The sequence below is a fragment of the Paramisgurnus dabryanus genome, chromosome 20 (assembly GCF_030506205.2).
Source record: "Paramisgurnus dabryanus chromosome 20, PD_genome_1.1, whole genome shotgun sequence".
NCBI lineage: Eukaryota > Metazoa > Chordata > Actinopteri > Cypriniformes > Cobitidae > Paramisgurnus > Paramisgurnus dabryanus.
This window is the reverse complement of record NC_133356.1, coordinates 5,079,611-5,099,845: the sequence shown is the minus strand read 5'-3', so window position 1 is coordinate 5,099,845 and position 20,235 is coordinate 5,079,611. Positions and strand designations below refer to the sequence as shown.

Below are 20,235 nucleotides of genomic sequence, written 5' to 3'. Positions count from 1 at the left end.
TAGTACAGTACACTTTTTTCCAGTGACCTTCCCACCATAGTGAAACTTTGCATGCATGCCTTGTGGTGCCGTTGTAGTATTATGATTAGCAAATGTAAAATCTGTGTGATTATGAGGCTTATCAAAAATTGTTGTTTATGACCTACTGCTAGATTGCTCCGCAAATGAACTACAATTATAAGATTTCTGCTTTCTGTTTGAAACTGTTAGCAACCCCATTTATTTGGTACAAAAGAGCAAATATGCAATGAAATATGCAAGTTTACTTAAGACATTAATTGTTGTTTATATAAAAGCCTGTTTCTTTCAAATCTAGCTTTCTTATAATGAACTAAGGAGACATTTACACAACAATGTTTTCAACCGGGAAAGTGTTTATGTGGTTTGGCTGTTGTTGATTTAAATGACAACAGCATTTTCGGTTCCTAAAAAATGCAAAATTTTTAAGATAGGGTTTGAAAATGAAGCCTTGCCGTCTTTGTGTAAACTATGTAACGGTGACATCATGCGCATTTGTTAATTTAAACATGATCTCACAGAAAGTCATGTTATAGTCACAAAAAATGTGATACATTTATTTGTTTACATGGCAGCTTTTTTGTGCCTTGACCACGAATGTTTTTTTTTTTCGTGTCACTGGCACGAATTTCTCTAAATAGTTTTTCATGTCCGTGGCACAACTTTCTTTTTCGTGTCATTTTTATGTATTGTTTTCTTATTTTTTCCGCCTATTTTTAAATCATTGTCGCTTGGGGTTGGGGATAGATTTGGGGTAAGGGTTAGGATGTTTTTTATGTACTGGTTTCTAGTTTCTACATGTTTTCTTCCGCTTTTGGTAAGGGTTAGGTTAACCCTATTCTCGTCTGGAGTTGGGGTTTGGGTTAGGATATCTAAAAATGTAACAGAAAGTTATTCCAACCCCAACCACAAGCGACAATGATAAGAAAATAGGAAAAAACAATGAGAAAACAATGCACTGTAAAAAAAATCCGTAGAAATTGCAGCTGGTTTGCCGGTAATTTAACGTAGATTTAAATTTATGTTATTTACTGGCAACATTTTGTTCAAAGTTAAATGAACATTAAACATTTACAAGTCTTTGTCTTTACAGAATAAAACTAAAAGAACAGGATCAAGCAAAACATTCTGGGAAACAAAATCTGAAGCAAAAACAGAAAAAGGTTAATGATGATTTCTGGTTCCCAGAATGCTTTGCATGAGGCTGATATTTTACAGTTTTATTCTGTAAAGATAAAGACTTGTTAATATTTAAAATTTGTTTAACTTTGAACAAACTCTTGCCAGTAAATAACATAAATTTAAATCTACGGTATATTACCGGCAACCCAGCTGCAATAACATTGTAATTTCTACAGATTTTTTTTACAGTGTGCATAAAATGACACGAAAAAAAAGTATAAACTATTTATAGACGGTTTTAGCAGTAACAACATAAACAAGCAGCGTTCGTGGTCAACACGTAACTTCTGGTTGACTACTCTAAGAATAAATAACAACAAAGTACTTTAAACGTAGTTTATTTATATAACAAAATAAACAACTCGTAGATTACTTAGGAAACCAAAAAAATTTTTATTTTCGACAAGTTATTTGTTCAAGAGTTCAGTTTAGCAACCAGTCAGACCATTAAAAAACTCAAACTGGAAGTAAAGTTCAGACCAGACGTAGAAATTAGTGCAAGTGACACGAAAAAGGCATTCGTGCCTTTCAGGCACTGAATTTTGTGCCATGGACACGAATAAATGAATCAAATTTTTCATGACACGACTTTCCGTGAGGTCAGGCTGGTTAATTCAGTCTATTTGCATTCAGGAATATAACCAAAACAACAATGGCGGCCTACAGGACTGTGTTTTTGCCACCCAAGATACTGAATTATTAATATTTCAACAAAGTTTGGCATTTTATAATCTAGGTTTACTTGTGGTAAATAATCCTACCTCATCATCCGTCTAAACGAAACTGCTCGATGCTTTTGCCATCTTGAATGTTTGTATATATTGCTCAGTAGATGAATGTGTATGTGCGCATGCGTGTAGTATTTCTTTACAAAGTAACACTGCCATCTAATGATCCGGTAGCGTAATACAGTTTTTTGTCGTTTTTGCTCTGTAAACGTGTATGTTTGACAGCGTTGTACATTAAACTTTTAAAAGACACAAAGAAAAAACGTTTGTGTTTTTTACTTCATTACGTAACCTAAATAATCACTCCATTTCAGAAGTTTTTTTGAAGAAGCTTTTTTCTCAAAGCTGATGGAAACGGGAGGAACTTGTCAAGCAATGTCAACCTGCTTACATCTTAATTAAGACACTTTATTGTCCCATGAGATGTGTTGTTTTAGGTGACAAGCTCCATTAGAACTTGAGTTCAAGAGTCTGTGGCTTTCAAAACAGGTTTTATGACCACTGTATGAGCAAAAGCTCTCACGCGTGCTGAAGGAGATGCAGGAAGAGAGCAGAGAGGTGTCTGATTCTCCTCAGGGGAGATGAAAGTCACCTCCTGCTGGTTCTGAGCTTATTGTCTGCTGAAGTGTTATAGACGCAACCAGGAGTGTTGGAGCTTCAATAAAAACAGAAAGTGTCTCTTTGCTGGCACAAAGCAAAATATTCACCCATGACAGAGCAACAACATCTACTTTTTTTTCGTTCATTCATTATAAAAAACACAGACTGACTGTGTGCACAATTTTGTGGTACTTTAAGGGGGAGACGTTAATCTCTCCTTCTCGATTTAGCATATTACCTCAGAGACACAGCTAGAATTCATCAACCCGAGGTGAAGCAGAATAATGTGGTTCTCTAAGGGACGGTCTTTATTTCCTCTGAGGATGACATTATACTGAGCTCTTGTGTGATGTGGAGGACAGGAAGACCATCTGCTGCTCTGTCAGCTCTTTGATGTGTTGACACCAGCACATAAACCAGTTTAGGAGCAAAGCCTGTTATCTCTGTTTCCCATAAAACAAAACAACAAAACAAAACAGGATGCAAAGTTAGTGTTGTCCTGTTTCCTATGTTTAGGGTTAAGGATTCACACAATTGCTTTCTGTAAACAATCATACTTATTTTTGCATTTAAAATAAATACATCTTATAGACTGAAAGGACATATCTACAGACCTGAATTTTGGACATGGTGGTCTGGGGCAATAAAGATCCATCTACCAACACCATACACGTGGCATAATAGACTAAAAACATGTAGGGGAGAGCAGGGCACAAAGTAACACTTTTGGCGTTGGCTCTATCATTCAAAAATTATTTAAGTTAGATTAAGTTACTAATTTTTTTACACAATCAACACACACATCTCTGCTACACATGAACACTTTAAGTTTGTTTGTGGGACCTACCGTTATCATACAATTACACCGAAAGTGACAGGAGTGCAAACATTACAACTTTTTCTACATGTAACAAACATAATTCAATAAAATTCTGTCTATATACTAAAGGTGGATATTGTTTATATGTCTGCCTATGATAGATAGATATCCACACATTCATCCATCCATGATTCTTCATCTAACCATCCTTGTATTAACTCTTTCCCCGCCATTGACGAGATATCTCGTCAATTAAGAGAAAACGCTTCCCCGCCAATGACGAGATTTTCCGTCTTTCCGCAATACCACTATTATCCACCAGGTGGCGCCCTTCCGCAACTTTTTAAACCCGGAAGTATTGCCCTATGGCAAGCTGCTGCATGTCCGTGTCTGTTTTAAAGATCGCTCTGAATGGGATCTCTATGAAAAGTCCGTCACAAAAATTGAATTATCTCTGCTTTTTGCTCAAAATGTGGTGTTTTTGCAGAAACCTACCCGTATTTAAAAGCTGATTGCAAAAGAACCACTGAAGGTAGGATGAAACGTGTTTTTTTTTTTTTGAAAGCAGAGGGTCTGTTCTTTCATTTGGTATATTGTTTGTTTATATATTTAAAGAAGAACATTAAACTTTGGTGAAAATCATGAAAAACGCTGGCGCTGGCTGGCAACTTTTTTAAAAAACGCTGGCGGTGAAAGGGTTAAGCATCAATGCATATTAAAAGATTTTTTTAATGGGCTGCACAATTAAGACAAAAAAAATCATAATTGTGAGTTATTTTCCATGATATTGCATTAACAGTTATCATTTTGATAAATAGTATTTGCATTGTTTTCATTTCATTATCATTGTATAGAATGTTTCATCAGACACATGTGCAGTGACGCGATACGCGTCTGGTCCAAACTTTACTTGCGGTTTGAGTTTTTTAATGGTCTGACTAGTTGCTAAACTGAACTCTTGAACAAACACCTCGTCGAAAATAACAAATGTTTTGGTTTCCTAGGTAATCTATGTGATGTTTATTTTGCTTGTTATATAAATAAACTACGTTTAAAGTACTTTGTTGTTATTTATTCTTAGCGGAGTTTACTGGAAGTTACGTGTTGACCACGAAAGCCGCTTGTTTATGTTGTTACTGCTGAAACCGTCTATACCTGAGGCTTAATTGTAACACAGTGTGACAACTAACCCCGCTGTGTAAAAATGTTTTCAATCCCAGCTATCAGTTACTAGGAGTTGTTGATATGTTTCAAAATGGTCTTATGTTTTAGGTAACAAACCTATGTCTTAACCAAAACACATGAAAACTTTACAAATTCACGCAGTGGTGTAGCGTCTGGGCATGCAGGGTATGCACGTGCAAATGGGCCCGGGCCAATAGGGGGCCCGGCCCTGGGCCCGCCCCAGCTTTTAATAAAAAAATAATTCAATGTAATTTTTATTTGTGGCCGCAATAAATATATTTTTGTATGCATATCATGTGTAGTGATTTCTTATTTCTCCATAATGTCTAATTTCTCCGTCATTTCTTGTTTGCGTTTATTATTTTTTTTGCACTCTGTGGCTGCGGACGCATTGCCGCGCCAAAAAAACCCCGAAAACACACTTTGAGAGGTTACTATAGCGGCTATCTACATGAACATTAAGGATGGACAAATTTAAACATAAAAGTGGGGCCTTAAAGAGAAGGCGGAGAAGTTAGTCACGAGTCAAAAACTACCCAAAACATTTAGTTTTTCTTTATTTAAATCTACCCTTTAAAGTAAAAAAGTAAAGTAAAAACATCTGAATACCTTATTAAAAGTATATGTTGTTAACAGACCTGCGCGCCACAGTTAACAGTGCCAACGGGCAAGGTTGGGGGGGGGGCTTTGGCTTAAGGGGGCCCTTACATTTTTTTGCATATGAGCCCGGGACTGACTTAGTATGCCACTGAATTCACGGGAGATCTTCTGACAGTAAGAGAGAAAAAAAACAAATGCACAGATTGCTCGGCCATGTATAAATATGTAAAGTAGCCGTCTTACAATTAACCCTGTGTTAGTTTGTGCCCCGCTCACCCCTAATATCATTTTAGCAACTGCAAAGCAATGTCCTGGTGAGTGTTATACAGACAACCCACATGAAATAAATACTGTAGTATACATCAGTATTTACTATAGTAAACTGTAGTTAAATTCACACACACAGTAGAGTGTTACAAATGACCATAATAGAAATTAAGGTAAACTACATTATTTACTACAGTTAATTTACTATAATACTATAGTGTAGTGATTTTCACAACATAAACAATTTACCACAGTTTACTATAGTACATTTTTCATGTATGAAGTACCAGAAATCGTTAAAAGTTGTTTAATATGACTTTTAATTTGACTAGATAATGTTAAATGATAATTTATACATTAGGGTGAAAATATTTTGGTGTTGTGTTTTCTTGTGTTAAATAATAAATTGGGAGGGGGTTGTTTTTCATGATAAAATTTTATGATATTTATTTATTTATTTGTGAGATTTATTTTGAGATTTTAGTGTAAGGACAACAGCTGCAATGTTATTTGCATGTTGTTTCCTCTTTCATACTATATTTCTTTCTATTTGTATTTGTAAATGCTACATATGGAGCCGTGACTAAACAATTCCCATGGAGTGAGCTGGGATTACGGCTGATCCTGGGAAGTAATCTGACCATTAAACGGAGCATTGACATGAGAATAGAGCTGCTGCTTAGTTAATCCATTTCCTGCTATTCTTAAAAGGTTTAAAGGAAGTGGAAGAGAAACATCTGGAGGTTGTTAGAGCTTCATCCAGAGCAGAGGGTTAGGAGACTCAGATGGGGCTCTTATGGCTCTGGTCGGGGGGAACACCACCTGTCTGGAGCTGTCGACAGCGGAGGGGTCATAGATGTGCATAAGACTAACATAATACTTCACTTCCTCTCTAACAAACAACACATTTTCAAGTCTTACTATCATGAGAACACAAGTAAGCCTTGTGAAGACCCATGACAATGTGTGTTTGTGGTCATTGTAATCTCTTTGTGTGAATCTCTTTAGGAATGTTTTGGGTTCTGGAATTTGTGGCATCATGCTGAATATTGCAAAAAATTCTTTTAAAAAAGCATAAATTATGATGTTCATCTGCACATTATGCCACTTCACTAGTGACTATTTGGATATTTACATTTGATACACACACTTTTATCCAAAGCGACTTACAATGCATTCAAGATATATGTGTATTTTCAGTATTGGTGCACCCTAAATATCAAACCCAAGACCTTTAGGTTGCTACACTGTAAAAAAATAAGTTGCTTCAGCTTTAAAAAGTAAGTTACCCAACCATTTTTACACAACTTTTTTGAGTTAACTAATATTTTTAAGTTGAAATAACTCAAAATTTTAAGGTAAACTTTTGGTGTAATGCAATGCTGTATCAATTGAGCTAAATGAACACTGTTTTATAACAGCACTGGGTCAAAAAGGGACAAACCCAACTTATTGGGTTGTAATTTAACCGATGCAGGGCTGTGTTAATCCATTGTGGGGTCAAATATAAACATTTTCTCAGTTAATTTAACCCAACGACTTGGTTTGTCCCTTTTTGACCCAATGTTGGGTTGAAAATAAAAAGTTTTTTTAGGGTGTACCCCAATACAGAGACAAACAGATTTCCAATAAATATATTATTAGTAGTAAACCCATACGGCAATATATTATTTATTAAATATATTTCATGTTATTATTAAAAGTTTGTAATATAAACGTAAAGTTTTTCTTCCAATGCAACGTGAATATATTTCCTTGGTTTGAAATATAAGGAGGGCTAAATATATATTTTAAATGCTTAAACATACATTTACTTTCAAAATAAATAAAAATACAAAAAATATATTGATGAAAATATATATTTTTGTAAACATATTCCAAAAAAACCTTCATGTGCAGAATTTTGTTTAAGTTTAATTTTTCTGAAATATATTTTGTACGGAGCCCCTAAGGGGACAAAATTAAATAAAGTTTAGTTCTGCGTGCGCACGTGAAACTATTGCATGCTCACGTGAAACTATCGCGAACTACCACGTTTAGTTTCTCATGCTCACGTCAAACATTTGCGGGCGCACGTGAAACTATAGCATACGGACGCAAAACTACACGCGCACGAAAGTTTCACATGAGCACGCGATAGTTTCACGTGCGCACAAGAAACTAAACTTTTAATTAATTAATTTTGTCCCCTTAGGGGCTCCGTACAAAATATATTTCAAAAATTTTAAACTTAAACAAAATGAAGGTTTTTTTGGAATATGTTTACAAAAATATATATTTTCATCAATATATTTTTTTGTATTTTTTATTTATTTTGAAAGTTAATGTATGTTTAAGCATTTAAAATATATATTTAGCCCTCCTTATATTTCAAACCAAGGAAATATATTCACGTTGCATTGGAAGAAAAACTTTACGTTTATATTACAAACTTTTAATAATAACAGGTTTGAATAGGTTTAAATATATTTTCATCTTCAAAAATATACTTAAAATAAATAAAATTAACTTGTATTTAGCATATATTTAAAATATATTTTGGCCAAGAATACATTTCTTGCCATATGGATTGTAAAAGTAAAAATGTATTTGCTTGTCCTTGAAATACATTTTGAAACATAAGTTGATATATGAAGGTTAAAACTAAATATATATTCAAATTGAAAAATATATTTAATTAGGCTTTACTCTCTACAAAATGTTTTTAACATATATTTCAAACATATTTTTACCTTATTGGAATCTAGATTTACAAGATATTTTAACTCTTGTAAGATGCATTTTAGTCGTTTGTTAGTGTATCACTGCAATTGCAATATTATAAACAGTACAAGCGCCGCTGCATGATATATACACATCTCATACTGATCTGGTTTTACTGTTTATGTACTGGTTATTTTAACAGTGTTGGCCCAACTTTATGTCTCCCCCGATACACACAATCCCCCAAACAAACACACATTTGGGGGAAGGGGTGTACATGTTCTTTGTCCTTCTGGTAACTGTACATATGAATGGATGCAGGCAGAGACAGGAACCCCTGAACTCATGAATATCAATGGAGTGAGGACACGGGCCTGACAAACAGGTCCTACTGTTTATTAGAAGAAAGAGCTGTGTGTGTTTTATAGCCATACACAAAACTATTTAAGAGTTTGGACACAGCTGACTGCATTTATGTTTCTCATGATTTTATTTAAACCTGTAAAACTTTTTTATGAACACAAATCTTCACTTTTACTTTAAAGAAAGTATTGCATATATGTGCATTCAATTTTGCACTGGTAGTTTATATGTGTAGATGTAATCAATCATGTTTTGCTTACAGACTGTTTCACCATCTAAAGATTTGTTTGTTTGACTAAATGACTAGGTTTTAAGTATATAACAATAGGTTGAGCAGTCCTGGCATGTGTGTGTATTTGGTAGTTTTTAGAGAGATCCCTTAAAGCTTTTCTCATCATAGTGGTAATGGCGTCTTTCAACCTCTGCTTGTCAACACATCCAATAAAAACTTGCCTTCTCTCGACATACATCTATCTTATGAAAGGTTTTTCGCGATTTTTCGTCTCGTTAAGCTTCGCTGAAATACAACAATAGCCGGGTGTCATTCTGTGTGCATGCAGAAATGACAGGGAATGAAACGGGCAGAGAGAGACTTGTAGCATTGCTGGAGGGGACATCTGTTGAAACTGGGTGAATTGTGACACAGATGACAGTGGGCAGTCATATGTGTTTGTAGTAGGGATTACCTCATCACTTAAAGAAAGAAGAGATCCCCTGTGCTTTCCCCTTCCTCCATATACTGGTTTTAATTATCACCCGTCTGTTAGATGGTCACTGTTTCCTTGTGGATTCAGTCTCTCTCTCTCTTTTCCTTACCCCCCCCCCCCCCAAAAAAAAACCCTGTTTTTCAGGTCTGTTCCGGTAACATTGTATTAGAGATGTGACATTGACAAAGAGCAGTTAACAGCACACCATTAAACTTAACACAACAGCAAAGCAATATCACCATAGTCCTGATACATCCAATGATACTGTACAGAAAGCATAGATTTGTGTAATATACCATTAAACTTGTCATTTTCTTTACATTTCATGATCATGATCTTTACATTTTATAATAATAAAATGATCTATTCTACTATAATCCATAATGATAAACATGAAATAGCCTATCACCTTTAATGTATTCACCAGGGTCAAAACCTTTACACTTAACCACAAAGTGTAATTTTAGGATGCTTGATTCAGTACAATTATGTTAAGTCTGAGAAAACAAATAACTGTCGAAAGGTCAAGGCTGTATTATAGGCCGGACTAAAAAAGAGCTTGGGGTTTGTGATCATGACCTGTGTGCTGAACCTGTTGACGTGCTGTATTGTGTGATTCGAGTGTTTGACTTGATCTGGCTGGGCAGCTGGTTGAACTGTGAAGTTGAATGCAAACACAAGGTTAAACTTGCTGGCCTTGACCCGATGTCAAAGAAATACAGCCTAACCTCTGATCTTTCTCCTTTTCTATTTAATCTTGTCATTTGCTTAATGTTCATTGTCACAGATGTCACTTTGTGTAGCTAGCACAACTGCATCGCAGCCATTATTTATGCACCTGAACCTTAAACTGACTCAAATATAAACATTCTCAAAATATCTATTGTATTTCACAAATGTATTGCTTGGCTTTAGTAGACATATATTAACCCAGTGAACTCATTTAAATTTAAAAAGCATAGATGTGCTTTCTGGAGCTTCCCATTGTGAGCATCTTTTAATAAATAAATACATCTAATAAGAAGCCTTTTAATAAAAACCCAGATAGCATGCAACCATTGAATCAATGTTAGAAATCGTTGATTTGTCAATGTTAATACCATTGAATCAATATCACATTTGCACCCTTCATTAATATTGAAAAAATATTGAAATTTCAACAAATCACCATTATTGTGATCAGTGCTTGCTTTAGTTGGGCCCTTGACTCTTTTGTTTTAATGGTAAGTTTTCTGTGGTTGCTGAAACAGTGTTTTAAAATACATCTGCTATGGCAAAAAAAACAAAGATCTAATGTTATCAAGGAGTTTGATTCTTGTAGATATACCTAAATAATATTAATTAAATACTGTTAAAGATGTGTATGAAATGGTTATTACAGTATTAGTTGGAAGCAGGGTCAGGTCTGTTATTTTGAGAATTATAAAAACACATGAAGAAGACTAAACTACCGAATCTATCGCTGATATCATGAATTGGTCTATGAATCTCATCAATGGTGACGATCAACAAAAGAAAGCTTCATGCTGCAATGCATGCTGGGTATCATCATAGTACTAAACTAATTTATGACTCATAGCATTTATTGCAGTTGATAATTTTATCTGAATTTGTTTGATGATTGTCACCATTGTTGAGATTTGCAGGATGAGTAATGATGTCTGAATGTGTCAGCATTTTTCTGTTTGTCTCGTCACAGTGGATTTACAAACCAAAACATTTATAATTGTCAAAAATGGATCAACATAATCATGTAAAGCAGCTTAATTTTATATCACCTTGACTTCTTCACAAAAAGCAGTCAGTTTCAGCTTAACTTTGAAAAACATCTTTCTTTTCCAATGCATATGTGTTTCTACATAAACACATACAAACACACAAAAAAAGAAAAAATTAACTTAGTTAATGTCAAGAATCAAGGACCCAAATTAGGGATGTGCACGAATGGTCAAATATTCGATCTGCAATAATAATTAGAATGGAAAAAAATGATATTCAAATGTTTTGAATCCGCCACACACATGGAAAGCGAAACAGAGAACATTTATTTTATCTGTGGAGATGGTTATAACCAACCAGATAACGGCAAATGCCATAACAGCAAACAATAGCTCAGTTTTGTGAAGTGTTGTTAAATTAAGCTCGTAACTTTGCACCATCAGCAATAATGTATCAAGCTAGCTTGCGTTATTTGTAATAACATAATATTAAATTCAGATATATTAATTTGTTAGATCCGTTTGTTGTTCTCACTGGATAACCACATAGCAGAGTTTCTTCTGCAGCTGGCATTAATGAGAAAAACGGGTTTCACGGAAGAAGGTAGGCTAAATAGGATTTTCTTTCTAAACAAAAACATGTCATACTAAATAAAGAAGATATTCATATTTGACTGAGCCTTCGATCCATGCGGGGTTTTAACGTGCATTAAAATGCCATAATTTTCTATCAGCATTTTGTAACATTAACGTTAAAACCAAACCACAACTAGCACATCTCAATTTTTAAACGTATACTGCATGGTAAACAAGCACCAAAGGATTAATTAAACAAACAGTTTAACTTTTAACAACCTGATGTGTCACTAGTAGCCTACTCACCAGTTTTTCCAGATGTGAGGCAGATAGCCTATGTAACTGAAGTTGGGTTTGTTTATGCCACATGCTGTTTGGCTTATTTTTCTTCTCAAATTGTGTGTGGACTCCATTTCTAATACACGCAAAAATACCATGGGCTCTATTTTAACGATCTGAAACGCAAGTGCGAAGCGCAACGCGCAAGTGAGTTTGTGGGCGGATCTTGGGCGCTGTTGCTATTTTCCCGGCGTGAGAAATAACTTTTGCGCCGGGCGCAAATCAATAAGGGGTTGGTCTGAAGTAGGTTCATTATTCATAGGTGTGGTTTGGGCGTAACGTCAAATAAACCAATCAGAACGCTAGCCAACATTCCCTTTAAACGCAAGGGCGCAAGTTCCATGGCGGGTTGCTATTATTATGACGGATTTACCAGGCGCACGCCAGGAGTGGTTCACAGCCGAGGAGACCGACGTCCTTGTACGGGGGAATCCCACGCTTGCCAGCATAAATCGGGCACGCCGTGTAACGGGAGGTGGATCTGCCTCAGGACTTGACGCCAGCAGAGGACATCGCTGCGTCCACCCTCACCGCTGAAAGGGTTTGGGGGCTTTGAAATCGGACCCAAGAAACGCAAGCAAGGTCCAACCCCAAAGTACTCTTACAAATCAAGTTCATATACATTAAGGTTTCTTATGAAAACATTTTAACTATTATTTACATAAAATAAACGTAATACAGCCACACAACAAAGTTATGAAAATATTTTAATCGTTATTTGCATGAGAATAAATAAAAACTATCACCACAATGCTCACCACTATGATTCCCCTTATCTCGTGTATTAATATTTTTAAGTGTAACAATTTATGATTTGCAAAAATAACTGTTGCATCTGTGTAGATTAGATAAGCAAAGTGTATGCGCGTTGTGCACGCTATACATTATGGTCAAGCATGCGCCCTTAAAATAGCATAATGAACCACGCGCAACGCGCCACTGACTTTAGACTAGTTTTTTTGGTTAGTAGCGCAATTGTTTTTTGAAACTGCAAAATAGCATAAGAGATGGTTTGCGCCGCAACACGCCTCCTTTTTGCGCTGAACCGCCCAGGGAGCGCAAGTTCATTCCCTAGTTTGCTGACGTGCATCTGTGGAGGGAAAAACCCTGCTGTGCGCCGGCGCAAAATACCAATGATACATGCGTCACTGACAAAGTCAATTGCGCTGGGTGCAAGATAGGGCCCCATAAGTGCAATGGTAGTACTAATAATTGGCATAATTTCTTTCAGTGTTTCGGTTTTCGGTTTCGGCCAAGATTTTTCATTTCGGTGCATCCCTAACGCGAACACATTGTATTTACCAAAAACACAAAATAACGTTTTTAAAATAAGTGCTCTTTAAAAATTACAGACAAGCATGCTGGACCATAGCTACTCATCAGGAGTTTTATATGCCTGCAAGAACCAAGAACTATCACCCGCTAAACGCCACCTTCCTCAAAAATGAGGACGTTTACCGAATATACATAGAGGGTTTTGCATCTGAACTCGTCAATATGTATTTTTTTGTATGAGTTTGTAGAGATGTATGATTATTAGCCTAACCTAACGTCACTGGGGCAAAAGCACATTTTCCAAATTAATAAGAATTAGCCACCTTGTAAAATATTACAAACTGCCCAGCCTTGAGAATTCGTACATATTTTATGAGTTGGATAATTCGTATGAATTCGTACAAATGAATTGTACATACAATTTTAATTTTAAAAAACGAAACCTCACCCCAAACCCCGTCACAGGGTCAAAAGCAAATTGTACAAAAATGCATGAATGTGGTCATACAAATTAATACCAACTAGCCACCTCATGAAATATGTACAAATTGCCATGAGATTACATTGAACTTTGTGCAAAAATAAAAGTTATGTAAGCTAACATTTTATACAGTATAAAAAGCCTCAAGCTGCCATAGTGTCGTACGTACAAAAAATGTCCTACAAAATACAGAGTTTGTTGTAGTGGAGCATTGTGTGCATGTTTCCATGGTGAGAAGACCAAGAAGTGAAGTAAATTGTAAGTAAAAGGTGATGAAATTCTAGAGTCTTGAGTTAAGCTCCTTTCAACCCAGACTAGCAAAGATAAAACACATCCAGTGGGTCAAAGACCATCTGGTGTGAGTTTATTCAAGCCTAAACCCCATTGAAACCGCTGTGACATGACATTCCTTTGCTGTCCATCATCCATTTTCTCCTGTAGTCCTTTACCTAATTCAGATAATCCCAAATCATTGACTGATAAGTTGTAAACAACAGAGCTTCTGTCTGGTGTATATGAGTCTTATCATGAATAAAAAGTCTAAGGAAACCATTGGCCTTTTATTAAATATTTATTTTGAGAGAAAAGTAAGATGCATAGCTGAAATGAATGTGGAAAGCAAAATTTTTATTGAGGTAAAGTATTGAGTTATTCAAAATGGTTGGTTTCATTTGTTGTATTCACACAGCATTTTTGGTAAAGCAGTTTTGTGATATTTTAAAGATATACAAAGATATACAAAGACTTTATTTACATTGTACAGTTTCATCACATCAATAAAAGACACAACTTGAAGACTCTCAAGTCTTGTGACTTACAGATGTTCAACAATGTCAGTCTATGAAACACAAAAAAGTCACTGATCCATTGTAGATACAGTGACTCAAGAAAGCCTCCAAATTGCTTGGATAACAAATACAAGGGCAAAGTGAATTGCGTTTGGTTACAAGTTTAGTAAAACTGGCTCCGTGTGAGTCCCAAGTCTTCACTACACTAGAGTCATAACCTTAAGTGATGCCGGCTGAAAGCGTCTGATCTTCTTCTTCAGTGCTCTGGATGCTTTGATGCGACAGGCCGGGGGCTCGGAGCGTTGGGGTTGCTGCTGTAAAGAAAAGCCTGCAGCCGTGGGTCCCATGGCAGCCTGGGCCCACACCAGACCGACTTCATTTTCCTCTTCTTCTTCCAACAGGTCCTCCTCATCCAGTGAGAGGCTGCTGTCTGAATCCGTCGCCGTCTGAGAGCCCTGACTGGACTCGCTGTCTCCGAAACGATTCGTGGTGTAGTCGCTCATCTCACCATCGCTGCTCGCCGCAATAGTGGAGTGAAAGAGAGATGCACATTCGGCAGAGTATTCAGAAAACTCGGATTCACAGCGAGGATGGTAGCGACCGGAGTTTGGAGCAGCTGGATATCTAGATTCCAAGTAACTGAGGTAGGAAGATGTGGAGAGAGAATGGCGGAGAGATCGTTGGGGACCACCCCACTGACCTGAATGAGGCCTTGCACTGATACTCCTTATCATGCCTGCTTTACGTGAGATTGGCATCTCTTTTGGTCTTTGGGTGTTGAGGGTCGAGGTCAGTTGGATCTCAGAGGCTGAAGGCCACTTTCGGGAACTATGTTTCTTTCTGTTGTGGTCTAGAGGAATGTGCACCGGTTCAGGGTAATGGACTTTATGAGACTTGTTAGCTTTGGAGGTTTGGCTCTGTTGGAAGTGAGGCTTATTTTGGATGCAATGCGAGTTGCTCAGGCCATTACGACTGCAGTCCGAGCTTGAGTACATTTGGGACTCCTCCAGATTAGTAACTTTACCTTTGCATGAATTGGACTGCTTCACGTCAGCTCGGGTCTTGGTGCAGAACTCTCTTTCTCGAGACAAGTGTTTTTGCTGCTGTTTCTTTGTTAAAGGTTTCTCTGAATTCTTTTTTCTTAATTTCACAGATTTGGTTTTCTTGTCTGCCTGACGCACCTTCTCCCTTTGGGACCCTGCAGGAACAAACTCTGCACGGACAAACTCTTCTGACTGAGGTGAGGAGCCAAAAGTCCTGTCTTCCTCTCGTCTGAGAGTAAAACTCGATCTCCTTTCTACTGACACCTTTGAGACCACAGATGATGACTCCGTTGAGTGTCCACCACCCTTGTCAGATTCAGCACTTGCTTTGGCTGTGGCATTACTTTGGGAAATACAATTTTGGTGAAGATCTCTAGTTGGTGCTGGGTTTGGGTCACTGTGCAATGGTTGAACCTTGACTAGATCTGAATTGGACTCATTTAACTGCTGTCGACTGCTGTTTAGTGCTGTAGATGTCTTTTGAGTGTCCATTGTATTTTCTAAGGGCATTGTTAGCTGTTGAAGAGACCCCAGCAGTTGAGAATATCCATGGGTAATTTCCTGAGACCTGGGTCTTTGCTCAAGAGTACTTTTAATAGCATTATGGGCATCATTTCTTCTTATTTCACTTAACAGATTTATCTTACTGGAGCTTCGCTGCAGTAACTTGTTGATGTATACCACAGACTTAGAGTTTGTGGAGCCTTGGTTAGGGTCCTGGGTTACCTCTTCAAGTTCTACCCCAAGCTTTCCATCCTGTGCCTCAGCCACAACCTGACATCCCTGATCACCCGTAAGACTGAAGATGGGGCTTTGTAAGGCCACTGCGTGGAGAGGGCTGGGGTAACAGTACATCTCTGCCCCACTGCTCGACACAAGGTTACTTTGGTATTTGAGGTCTACCGAAGGATTGTGGAGGCTACCACAAAGGGTGGAGGTCTTAACATCAGTAGATCTTAAGGAGCCAATTCCAGGTGTGATCATCCGGTCAAGATCACCTGATAGACACAGAAAAATTTTAGTAGGATGCACTTTATATTTCAGAAGTTTACTGACAATCATTATACTACTAACAAATTGTATTCTCACCAGTGGAAACAGGCCTTTGCCTGGCTCTTTCTGAACTAGCCGGCCCCATTCGTATGCAGCTGCTACCCAGCTTCACTCCTAGTGGTCGTGGGACGTCAGGCTGGGCAGGGCTCTCATCAGCAGAACAACAGCGGGACACACCGGTCTGTCCAGAACCACTACGGCCACGCGAAGCATACGAAGTGGAGAGAAAGGGAAGCAGGTTGGTTTGAGAAGACGAGGAGAGACTTTCACTGTAAACGGAGGTGCAAGAGTTGGACAGTGACCCTGAACCACCATCACTAAAATCATAGAAACCTAAGGGTACAAAAAGACATAGTAAGCACTTAATCTTTGTGGATTTCACTGATCACAATACGTTAACATGTACATAAAACATTATAAAGGGAAGTATGTGTGAACACATGGATTTACTCACCTGAGCTGGGTCTGCTGTCACTCTCTAGGTGCTCAGTGGAGGCCTTACATACGTCCAGTTTCAACTCATTGATTTGTTGATCCAGCTGCTGCAAGTGACTCTTCAATCCCACATCTTGTTTGCGCAGACGGGTCTGCAGGTATGACGTACATTTATTAGTTCGGCCAAATATATCACCCTTTTATTATGGTACCTCATGCACTGCTAAGTAGATTCATGTGCAGACTTATTTTTAAAGTGTGCACACTAGCACAGGAGTGCTAATTTCCGACAAGAAAACACAACCACAAAGGTGCAATCGAGATAGCAGCTTTTCAAACAAAACAGTCATTTGAGAACACAGTAAAGACACAAGGATAGATCAACAGTGTTAACTACGAATCTGTCTGGGGTTCCTAGCAACATCAAGATCATGGCTTTAAATATAAAAAGCACTCATAATCTGCTGACTTATATCTCCATATCTCTTCTTTGCTTGTAGATGCAATACGTGCTCACGCTAGAAATACTAAACCAAGACATTTAAAACATATTTAAAGATTTTTTAGAAGGGCTGCATATAATTAATTGCAACTAATCGTTTGCAAAATAAAAGTTTTTTGTTTACATCATGTATGTGTGTGTATAATAATTTTGTATATATAAATACACACACATGCATGTATATATTTTAAAAATAAAAATTTACGTGTGTATATTAGTACTGTCAGAAGATTAATCGCGATTAATCGCATACAAAATAAAAGTTTGGGTTTGCATACTATATGTGTGTGCACTGCACTGTGTGCAATTATTTTGTATATATAAATACAAAAACATGCATGTATGTATTTAAGAAACTTTTACATATATATTTATTGAGATTTTGATATATTTTATATTATATATAGATAAAAAATATATACATACATAACATTTTTCTTAAATGTATGCATGTATATGTGTATCTATAAAATAATTACACACAATAAACACACAAACATATTATGCAAACACAAACACAAAAAAAATTCTTAAAATTATGCATGCGTGCGTGCCTGTGTTTATTTATATATACATAATTATTATAACACACACACATATATGATGTATGATATAAGTAAAAAAATATTTTGCAAACGATTAGTTGCGATTAATCGTGATGCAGCCCTATTTGTAAGCATATAATGGATCGTAAGGTCAGTGATGCACAGCAAAACTAACTTTTCTTGACGTACGCCGTGATTTGTTAGGTTTTTCTGCACCTCAGTTCAAATAAACCACAGGAGAACATGAATAACCGGACCGCTCTAGTCTAGACATTTACCAGCTGATATGACTCCTGCTGTTATACGACACAGACAAGAGGAGAAAATGCAAAGAGAGGAAGCGAATAAAGTAGAAAAGTGGTTGACTATTAACTAGGCAAGGATAAAGGGTAGCTTGGGGGAAGTGCTGTAAGGTTACTAATCTCTCTCCTGCAGAGGAACTTAAACTATTGTGTAAACCAAATGTATAGGAACAAGAGGAAATGTTTGACTGTAAACCAGCTTTGCAAATTATTTATTATGGGTCACACCTCTGATGTTCTAAGAGAGATACATGCTAAATTAAAGTGATATCTTTTTACTTTTGCAGAATAGATAGTTACTGCTTAAGGAAACGAAGAAATAAGAAATCCAAATGGAAATAATGACCATGTTATTTATTTTTTCCCAGAGAATTTTCCATTTGCAAAGCTGTCACTGAACATGATTTGCTGAACGATGTCTTATGTGAATTCTTAAATGCAAGGCACAAACATATTCCAGGTCTCCTGTCTCAATGCAAACATCTCTTGGATCTTCCGATCGAAGTTACTTTGACCACAGAGCACATAAAGGGTTCAACAAAAGTCCAGAAGGTTCAAACGGCTGCAGGGTCAAATCTGTGTCGCCGACCGGGCCACAGTTCCTCTGTTGCTATTCTCATTAAATTGGGTTAATCATCAGAAACCGAGTGCCCCCCCTGAGAGCTCTTGATTTATGGCCCCTCACTATAACCTCCAGCTGAGTCTCTGATTCAACACTTAAATCTCTCATGAAGGACACAGACAAACCATGCATACAATGAATAAACAGAAACATCTGGCAGATTTGTTTATATTCAAGCAAACTGATGATCACACTGAATTTTTTTCCTACAAAATCCACCAATCTTTGAATGTACTGTATGTTAATGAGATGGACATCAGCCATCTCCTCTGGCGAAAAACAACTGAAACCATTACAGAAGTTCTAATGTTTACAATGGGCATTGCATTGTTTTTAATGGAAACTATAATGGTCTCTGTGGGTCTCTACTAGTAATGTGTTAATAGCTTTAATTGGATCCAGTTCAATACACTTTATAAAGAAACTTTGTAATGGTTGGTAAATAGCTGATGATGAATATAATGGAAAGCATTCGAGTTTGTATTGGCATTTTTATGTTGCATTTTATAAACAATATGTAAATTGCATTTAAATGCATGTAATGTTAGGTAATACGAAGTCTTACCAGCTGTTGTTTGAGTAGATTAAGTGTTGCCTCTAATCTCAGCTCTTCTGTGCTCACATTTTCATGTCTGGATACGTCGGACTCTTCTCCGTTCAGGTTCAGAGCCCAGTGTACCCTGGTACTTTGTTTGTCCCGGAGGAGATGAAGCTCCTGCAGTCCGGCCAGCGCTGCGTGCAGTCTCTCTCCAATCCTGACCCGGTCCATTCCTGCAGCTGACCCCAGTACACCCGATCCAGGTACTTTTCTAGCCAACATTATCAGACGACTTGTTCAGGCATATCCAGAGAGACGAAGAAAAAATATCAGATCCGAGCTTTACTGCGCGTCTTCAGAATGAACTGTTGTGTTTGGTCGCAGGCAGCATGACTGAGTTTACATTATCTGAGTGGGCGGGGTTATGAAAAACTCCGCCCACAAACATAGCCCATTCTGTCTTCTGGATATAAACCCCGCCCGTTTCTTGCTGCGTGATTGGCTAAACGGTATTAAGAGGGGCGATCGATGAATTTACCAATCGTAGTTTGTTTACAGGTTAAGCCCATGAATATTAATTAGGTTACGTGACTGGACGCACTGTTACAGTAAATATTCATGAGCTAATTATTTACTTGAGGCCTGCTGTAATGCTTCTTATACCCCCCCCCCCCCAAAAAATACTATATGTATGTTGTCAATTCAATTCAATTAAAAATATACTTCAAGTTTTAGCTATGGTAAAATGCATTATCATGACTAGATTTTAGACAATACTGTTTTTGAACCGTATCATAGTGGATTTTAAACTATACTACAGTGTTTACTACACTTTATCATTTCAC

The 20,235-nt window shown here is 37.1% G+C and overlaps 1 protein-coding gene and 1 long non-coding RNA gene across 2 annotated transcripts in view; one reads left to right on the top strand and one right to left on the bottom strand.

The window, feature by feature from the left end:
* Nucleotides 1–15,626, top strand: part of LOC135786627 (uncharacterized) — a 480,312-nt gene extending 464,686 nt beyond the window's left edge. Inside the window, exons 2-3 of the long non-coding RNA XR_010546963.2 lie at nt 14,752–14,994; nt 15,504–15,626. This is a non-coding gene — a long non-coding RNA (uncharacterized lncRNA). The remainder of the gene's footprint in view (nt 1–14,751; nt 14,995–15,503) is intronic.
* On the bottom strand, nt 14,126–19,762 carry dact2 (dishevelled-binding antagonist of beta-catenin 2). Its single transcript, XM_065296116.1, has 4 exons — nt 19,418–19,762; nt 16,901–17,033; nt 16,483–16,779; nt 14,126–16,391 (listed from the first exon to the last, which is right to left on the bottom strand). Exons 1-4 carry the CDS (start codon nt 19,670–19,672, stop codon nt 14,551–14,553), a joined length of 2,526 nt encoding a protein of 841 aa, XP_065152188.1. The 5' UTR covers nt 19,673–19,762; the 3' UTR covers nt 14,126–14,550.
* Between the last annotated feature and the right edge of the window lie 473 nt (nt 19,763–20,235).